The 9,159-nt window shown below is 54.2% G+C and overlaps 1 protein-coding gene across 1 annotated transcript; it reads right to left on the reverse strand.

The window, feature by feature from the left end:
* Positions 1-6,399: 6,399 nt before the first annotated feature.
* On the reverse strand, positions 6,400-8,839 carry RABIF (RAB interacting factor). Its single transcript, XM_030291932.4, has 2 exons — positions 8,626-8,839; positions 6,400-8,547 (listed from the first exon to the last, which is right to left on the reverse strand). Exons 1-2 carry the CDS (start codon positions 8,809-8,811, stop codon positions 8,305-8,307), a joined length of 429 nt encoding a protein of 142 aa, XP_030147792.4. The 5' UTR covers positions 8,812-8,839; the 3' UTR covers positions 6,400-8,304.
* Between the last annotated feature and the right edge of the window lie 320 nt (positions 8,840-9,159).

A 9,159-nucleotide genomic window follows, 5' to 3' on the forward strand; every position in this document is an offset into this window, starting at 1 on the left:
AACCTGTACCTGGTTCAGTTTGTTACCTGGAAGTAAACTGTCCCTAGCCTACAAATTTTGTCTTCTCCACACTAACTTTTGGTTTAGATACTGAAAACATATCTTGTCTTGCCCTGCTAGAGGAATTGGTATCTCTTTTAGGGCAATTAATTGGCCTTTTTTTGGGAGGTGTTCACCTGGAGAAGAAAAGGCTCCAGGGAGACCTTAGAGTTCTTTCTGGTGCCTAAAGGGGCTCCAAGAGGGCTGGAGGGGGACTTTGGACAAGGGCCTGGAGTGCCATGATGAGGGGGAATGGCTTCCCACTGGAAGAGGGCAGAGATGGGTGGGACACTGGGGAGAAATTCCCTTCTGTGAAGGTGGGGAGCCCCTGGCCCAGGTTGCCCAGAGAAGGTGTGCCTGCCCCATGCCTGGAATGTCCAAGGCCAGGCAGGACAGGGCTTGGAGCCCTCTGGGATGGTGGAAGGTGTCCCTGCCCACGGCAGAGGTGGAAATAAGATGAGCTTTAAGGTCCTTTCCAACCCAAACCATTTTGTAATTCTTTTAGTGTGGGTAACCAAAATCACTCATAAAGCCAGATCTCTCTTGCTGGGCAGCTTCCCCTCCCTGCTGGTCAGGCAGCAGCACCAGGGACCAGCTCATTCCTGCTCCCAGAGTTGGGACATTCCCATCTGTACCGACTGTGTCGCGGGGTCCTTCTGACCACGGAACCTGGCAGAGGTGCAGTGAGTGAGTGTGGCAAGCAGTTCCCACCCTGCAGGGGTTTTGGCTAGGGCAGAGTTACAGCTCTCCACAGCATATTGTGGTGCTGTTTGGGATCTGTGCTGAGAATAGCATAAAGCCCACAGGGCTGATTTAGCTCCTGCTGAGTGAGGAGCTGTTCTACCCCTCACCCTGACCCACCAGCGTTGTGCCAGGGATGCACAGGGAGCTGGGGGGACACAGCCAGGACAGCTGTCCCCCACTGACCATAGAGATATCCCAGACCATGTGATGCCATGCTCAGCCCTGAAACAGAAGGTGAGGGGATGGTGAGGTCTGGCCAGGCTTAGGGCAGTTGGTGATGAGCAGTTGCTTTCTTGTATCACTTGTTTTTCTTGGTTTCTATTTTCCTCTCTTTGTTGCTTTTCCCCCTTACATTTTCAAAAAATTCTTTTTCATTATTTAACTGTCTTCATGTCAACCCGCCAGTTTTCTCACTTTCACCTTCCACTTCTCCTGCCATTACAGTGTGGGTGAGAAACAAGGGGCTGTGTTGGTGCTTAGTTGCCAGCTGGGGTTAAACCACAACACATCCATGACTGCTCCATCTCTGATGGCCAGGCAGCAGAGGCTGGGGGAAGTGTCACAGACCTGAGTTGGTTCTTGCTACCCAAAGCACACACGGGGGGGGGCTGTACTGAGAATCCTGTGGATTGCTGACCAGTAAAGCAGGTAGGAACAGAAACTTCTCAGTCCACTGTCTCAGATTTGAGACGTTCTGGGAATTCATGGTGACACCGATGGATTAGAGCAGGGCACCAGGACAGAGCTGAGCACTCATGTCCCCATTAGCCCTGAGGAGCTGAAGCAGTGTAGGCACTGACGTGGCTGGAGAGCTCCAGGTGGGTCTGCAGAGGGATGCATGGACAAGGCAGAGGTGCTGTGCAGGTGCACTGCACTGCAACCAGTGCAGCCAGTTCTGCACTGGCCTTGTGGTGCAGCTGCACATGGCAACAGCCTCTTTTCACTGACCTCTGTGCCAAGACAAATTTCACATCAGTTTAGCTGGATCAGCAGCACAAACTAGTTTGTCTGTGAAAGCAGGAAGGGGGTGCCAAGGAGTGATCCAGAGAGTCCCAGTAAACTGCACTCAACTGCCCTATGTGCAGCACTGGGCACTGTGGCATCACCTCTCCCAAAATCAGGAGCTGTGTCTCGGGTACCATCCAGCTACACACAGGACATTCCCTTTTGGTGCCAGCATACTGGGTTTCCAACAGAAATCCCCATATCCTAGCAGAGGCCTTGAGGAAAGGGAAGGAACCTGTGGAGCGCTGGCACCAGAGCCAGGCTGGGACACCTGTGGCTGCAGCAGGGATTGAGCTGAAGTGGGCACAGAGCCCCCAGATCGCTGCATTATGCATAGCTACGGTCCTCACACTTTGGTGTTCCTCATCAAGGGAGATCCCTCTCTCTGAAGCCTGAAGCTGCTCTTTTCTCCAAGCACCTTTCTCTTCGGCAGTTGGGTCCTATTTGCCGAGTCCTGGCCTTTTTTGTGCCAGCCCCTTGGACCTGTCATGTGTCACTATAGGACATGTAAAAGTATGACAGGAGCCGCTGCTATTGCAAGGTGAAAAAGAGGAAGTTTATTTTCTGACTCTAGTATTTATATTTTTCTAAAGGTGACAGTGGATTGGAGAGTGAATGTGCCACCTCTCCAATGACATTGGACAAACTACCAGTATATCAAGTTTCTCCGCCTCTATGGAGGAATGCAAAACAATAGATTGTTTACAGAAAGTTGTGTAAGAAAGTTCTCTACAAGAATGTAAACTTAGAAGGCTTTAGAAAATCCTAAAAATCAAGGCAACAGTCATGGCCTGGCAGAGAGGACCAAGTCCTCCAAGAGAACAGGAAAGCACGAGGCAACACACTCTTGAAGCCATGTCCTCATGTTCCACTGCCAGATATTCCAAATTACACAGCGATTCTGCAACAGCTGCGGTCTGGATGTTTGCCATGGAAAGAACCGAACCGGCTGTTCACAGCATTCCAGACAGCGTGGAGAGCCAGCTCCTTCAGGAGGGGAAGGATACCTGTGCTGACACGGCTCTGCTCATTTTCCCTTCCTCTCGGGGCATCTCTTCCAGCTGGGTTGGAGCAATGGCACAGGGTACTCCAGGCAGCAAACAGACAGAGCGCTCTGCCTCTACACACACAGCGATTACAGCAACTGTCTGCCTTCCCGCAGGGAATTCTGAGCCTCTGGAAGATAAGGAGCATGAAAGGGGAGCAGAAGCTCCGCTGAGCAAACACACACTCCCCGCTGCTTCCCCAGGAGGACAGGCGGGGACAGGCACACCCACGAGGGAATCCTCCCAGCGCAGCTCTCGCCCCAGGGACACTCGGATCCTATCAACACACCAATGACCCTGAAAGATTTGTGAAGGACAGACCCCGGCAGCTCTACCCCTGTCCTGCCGCACACAGCCGGGGCTGCTGGAAACACTCGGTTCTGGCTCTCTGCTGCGGCAGCACATGCGCCACTGCCAGCCCCAGCTGCATTTCTGGGCTCTGCATTTCTGTCCAGCTGCAATTCTGGGCTCCAAACCTGCCCCGGGCTGTCCTGCCCAGCTCAGCCCACAGGGCTGAGAGGCAGGCGCCCTTCCCTCCCTGGCACGGTTCTCTCCAGGCAGAAGCTGTATCTGACTAGTTCATGCCTTAAGCCCCCAGGAAATGGCCCTGGGATGCTCAAGGGACAGATCCTCCCTCCAGGTGCTCCCACCCCTGCAGCTCTCCCAGAGTTCGATGTGCAGCACTTCAAAAGCCAAACTGCAGCAACCACTGGGATGGACTGTGCCACACTCCCTTCAGTTTTAGGGAAGATGCAAGAAACATTTTTTCCAGAGCTGCTTCCCCCTCTCAGAGGATGGAAGTGTTATCTCAGCAACCCTGGAACCTGCTCACTCTTCCTCAGGGATTGCACAAAGGGAGCCAAGCACACGGTTTTCACTTTGTGCAAGATTGGGTCATTTTCAGGTGCTGGGGCACTCACCCCAAAGCAAATTCCTGTGAAAACTGGCTTCTCTCCCCGATCCAGCCCCACAGGTCAGTAACTCCCACCTGGATTGCTGGGCTGCCATCTCCCTCTTCTCTGTCACCGAGGGGCCCAGCTGTGCTCATACCAAAGCTGCACCGGAGGGACCTGGCTGCCTCACAACTCAGCACTCAAGTATTTATGCTGAAATGTGTAAAACTGTTGGTTGAAAGAGAACAAAGCTGGCTTTGATAAAAGCCCTCATGTTCTCTCTGCATTTTTATGGCCAGTTCCACTCATCTGCTGTGGATTTTGTCCCCAGCCATCTTCAAAATTCTTGGTGGGTTTTTGGCAAAATACTTGGTGTTTTAGTGTTTCTTTGATTCCGGAGTTTGGCCTGTATTAACCCGACTCTGTGGGAGGCAGGGATGCTTTTCCTGTACCAGTTGTCCAAGAACCCTGAAGCTATTTAATCTCAATTGTTTCCTTTCCTCCTACTTCTTGCCAGGGAGTGTAATGTCAGATATGTAAAATGACCTTCAGGGAAATTCATAACACATTTCAGAAATCCCTGTTCCCTCGAACAGCTCCCTGCAAAACTGCCTGTGCTGATGGGGCAATCCCTGCTCACACAGAGGTTTAGGGAATGCAGCAAGGTGAGCTGTACAGGACAGGGAACACCACAACCATCTCCTGGGCCAAGCTGGCCCTGCTTTCATCGGCCACAGCTCTTCTCTGAACTCTGCTGAGCCATTCCCCTCCACACCTGCAGGCAGCAGGTCCCACAGACATGCTGTGCATGTGCTGTAGTGATCTCACTTCCATCCCTGCTGGGTTCCTCGGTGAGGCCACAGCTGGATGGGAGAGCCCTAGGACACATCAGGGAGCAAACAGCAGAGTTCTCCAAGCTACTGCCTCAAAGCCCCCATTGTCACCACCGCCCTGCTGAAGAGTCCCTCAGTAAGAGGTGAGGAACCAAGGAGAGGCTCAGGCCTCGGCAGGCCCAGGCACTCAGGCCTTTTGCTGACTTGCAGACATTGGGAAAGAGGGAGCCTTGAATCCCAGCCCCTGCTCCATGCACCACATATCTGATTCAGTGAAATGTAACTCATTTAGGGAAGGAAGAGTGTGATGGTGACCTCTGTGCAAGGCAGGACTTGTGGCAGTTCCCCAGGACAGCTCAGCTGATCTCACAGCCTGCAGCTGCCAAAAAGGAGGGATGGCCTTCACCCTGCCACTGCCCCTGGAGCATCTCACAGGCTGCATGTGTCAACCCAGCAGCCAAGAAAGGAAGCTTTAGCCTAACTTATCAAATTGAACATACAAAGGGTTCAGCAGCTGCTTGAGTGGGAAGTTTGGGTGGGAATGGGAGCAGAGAGGTGAAGCTACAGGACTGCCAATGTCAGCCAGACTCAAACCATGGCTCTGGTCTGTGAACCCATCCCAATACCAGAGCTAGAGTGGACCAAGGTCTGCTTTTAACCATCCTAAGCACATTTATGGCATATAACCCCCTGACCCATACAAACCAGGCATGCCTTAAATCCACACTGGGAAGCAATTAGACAAAATTGCTATTATTTGCCCCCTTGAACCTTGTTGGAGGGATTGGCTGGAGCAGAGGGTGCAGGTTTGTTACTGTTCCCTCTCAAGGCACTGCTACATCTTAACACAGGATGGTCTCAGGCGTCAAATCTATGCAGACACTAAATAGAAGAATCCATTTTCAAATTAATTTGAAGTGACCTACATGTGGAAATAAGAGTTTCTGCACTGTCTTGATGTTGACAGAGAAAGGCTGCAAGATGAGCTTTCCCAGGTCCTACATAAGTGCTTCCCATGCCTGAGGGTTGTCTACCCTTATTTTCTAGGAGTTGCCACAAGCAACTGGAAAACAGTTTTTCAACATGCTGGATAAAAAGCAGTGAAAATATTTGTGAGTCTGTGAATTTTTATTAGCACAGGAACGGTGCAGCTTCAGCAGATCCCAAACCTGGTGATGTGTCCAGTGAGCAGCAGCTGCTCTTCCCCCAGGCCACGTCTGCTGATGGGACACTCCTCCCCCAGACCTCCACTACCAGCACAGTGGAGCTGCCTGAGCTCAAATTCCACAGTGTGCTGCCTTTTCCCCACCTCCTGCCCACCCCCCTGAAATTCTCAGCCACCTCTGGGAACATGAATTAGCCCAGGTACTGAGAGCTGGACTGCACCGCTGTCCCATCACCTGCCCGAGGTCTCTGCCTGTGCCACCAACACTGCAGGGCTGTTTCTCATGGTTCCAAGCTGCAGGAACCCAAGACCCTACCTGAGGCTGAATGATGCCCAAGATTGCATGGTATTAAAGCTTCTTCCCAAGAATTCCCATCACACTGTTCATTTCTTCTTAGCATTTCAAGTCTATGTGATCCTATTTAATATTTAAGAGCCAGCAGAAAGCAGACCTGGATCCATGCAGCATTCAGCTCCCCTCTTCCAGCAAAGAGGAGCAGGAGCTCTGAGCACTCTGAGGGCTGTGCTGAGGTGGATTTTGCTGCTGCCATGCCAACGTGAAGGCTTTGACCTGAGCTCTCCCATCTCTCCAGGGTCTCTACTGGCAGGGAAAGTGGCCACCATCCCCCAGCTCCTCCCAGTGCCACCCACTACTCAGGAATCCACAAGTACCATTTCTTGGAGGTCATTTACTCAGTGTTACTCAAGTTGATTTCCACAGTTCTGCACAGTGGCTCCTTCAAAATGAGACTTGTGCAGTGCAGCATATTTAGGTAACATGGACTGTAAGTGGGGCATTACAGGTCAGAACACATATCCTAAGAGACAACAATCCAAATGAAAGTGTGAAATTAGTGATGTAATCCCACCATTTTGCCATGTCTGTGCAGAAGCCAAGTGAAGCTCTCTTGTCCTTTGAGGCACATCTCCTTGATGAACCTGTGCAGTCCTTGGGCTTAGGGCTAAGAGACAGGAAGGGCAGGAGGGAAGAAGCAGTTTCCATGACAAATGTTCATCTGACACACTTAGCAAGGACACAGCACAGGATGTGCTTCCTGCTCCAGCAAGGCCCGCAGCCCCCAGACCACAGTTCTGCTTCTCTCCTGCCCTGATAAATCCTGACTGCCCTGATAAATCCTAACAGGCCACACATTAAGGCAGCGTCTCCAAATCATAGAAGCGCAGGTGCTCAAGCACTGCAGGAAGAAGGGACTTGTTTCTGCCCCTCTTGCTGTCAGGATGCCTCTTCTGGAGACTCATCTGAGGCTGTGCCCGCCCTACAGAGCCCTGCCAGCAAAACTGTTTCATTAGAGGGGCAGGGGAAAGTTCTTCCCACAGACCTGGGGCAGCACACCAACACCCCACCTTGGGTTTGGTGGCACAAACAAGTCCATCAGCCAGCAGGGTGACAGCTAAGCCTTCTCAGCTGGGTTAGTACCCAAGTGCTCATGAGCAGAGGACAGTGATAGTCCCACAGTGAGGCACAGCACCAGGGACCCCAAAGCATCCCTGGAGAGCTGTTCTGTCACCCACACAGGGCTCAGCAATGGAGCATGAGCTGGGCCAAGATTACCAGCAGTGATAAATGCAGGGAGAACCATGGCTGCTGCAGCCTCCTTCCATTTTTAATTAGCTCTTAGTGCCCACCTTTTAAAAGGCAGAAACCTAAACTGGTCATAATATCCCAGATTACTCTTACCACCAGCTTTTACAGAAGAGAAAGTCCTTCCTGACATCACTGTTTAACACACATACATATGTTCTGACACGCTTCAGCACTGCCTGTCCAATGATTCAGATGCTTTTCAGGTTGGAATCTCTTCACTCTTGCTGCCTGAAAGCTCTATGGTCCAACACATTTTCTTTGTTGGCTGTTCTATCAGCTTATGATGTCTGCACATTCTACCTGTGTTTTGTCCCCAAGTACTCAGTTAATAGAACTGCACTCATTAGTTGGAATGCCTTACACTCACTTCAGGTGCCACAGCTGTCAGGTGGGTTGAGGTTTTGGAGAACATAAATGTCAGAGCTTGGGGCAGCAAACATTCCTTCTGAAAATCAACAGAAGATGCAGCCTTAAGCCCTGGAACTGCTCTGGCTGCAGGACAACTCAGTGCAGCAGTCCCGTCCTCCTGTTGCCCTGTCCCAGTGCTCCCATTTAGATGGTGCCACAGGGCCACCAGCATGAGAGACATCTCAGCCCCCTGGAACAACAGCAGCCACCGGGGAAGTGGCACAGCAGCCAGACTGGGGCAGATTGGGCTACAAGGCAAAAACGTCACGGTGAGTTGTCCCTGCAGGGTACAGGGACCCTCCCACCACCAACACTCTTCCCGTGTGGGTGCAGGTGAGGAGCTGGCTGTGCCAGGGCTGCAATTCCTGACGCTGCTCAGCCTGTGGATCTGGGAAAGGGGGTGACCAGCCGAGCTGCGGGTCAGTCTCACCGGGGAGCAGCAAGCTGTGGCCATCCAGGCCACGGGGCAGGCGGGCGCGCTCAGCCGGGCTCCTGGGCGAGCAGCCGCGGTCCGTCCGCAGGGCCGCCCGGCTCGGGCCGCCGGGGCTCCCGGCCGGGCCCGGCGTCACTCGTGGGCCACGCGCTCCAGCGCCACGTAGAAGCTGTCCTTGTCGTCGAGGCAGTGCCAGCCGATGGGCCCCGCCTCGCAGTCGGCGCACACCAGGAACTTGACGTTGCCCACGTCGCGGGTGAACCCCACGTTCTCGAAGGAGAACATGTCGCGCACCAGCCAGTGCTCCCGCAGCACGTCCCCGCCGCCGCCCGCCGCCGCCGCCGCCGCCTTCTTCCTCATGGCGGGCAGGAGGAGCTGCGGAGACACGGGCCCGTCAGCGCGGGGCCGGCAGCGCGGGGCCGGCACCGCCCGCCCCCCCGAACCCCCCGGTACCTCACGGCGGGCGAAGGTGGCGGCGCCGGGCAGCAGCACCCGGGAGCCGCAGCGCTGGCACAGCACGGCCCGCAGGTTGCGGCCCTGCGCGCACACGAGCCCGGCCGAGCCCGGCGCGGCCGCGGGAGGAGCGGCGGGAGCGGCCGGAGGCGCCGCCGGCTCCATCTCCGCGCAGGGCGCCGCCATGGCGAGGGGCGGGGCCGACGCGTGACGTCACGGAGCGGCATGACGTCATCGCGGTGACCCCGCCCCGCTCCCCATCCCCGGGAGGGTCCGGGAGCTCCGGGCTGGAAATCCTGGATTGGGAATCCTGGATTGGGATCCTGGATCGGGGGATCCGGGATCGGGGATCCTGCACTGGAATCCTGGATTGGGATCCTGGATTGGGATCCTGGATCGGGGAATCCTGGATCGGGGATCCTGCACAGGAATCCTGGATCGGGGATCCTGGATCGGGGATCCTGCACTGGAATCCTGGATTGGGATCCTGGATTGGGATCCTGGATTGGGGATCAGGGGGACCCTGTGGCTCTG

The sequence above is a fragment of the Taeniopygia guttata genome, chromosome 26 (genome assembly GCF_048771995.1).
Source record: "Taeniopygia guttata chromosome 26, bTaeGut7.mat, whole genome shotgun sequence".
NCBI lineage: Eukaryota > Metazoa > Chordata > Aves > Passeriformes > Estrildidae > Taeniopygia > Taeniopygia guttata.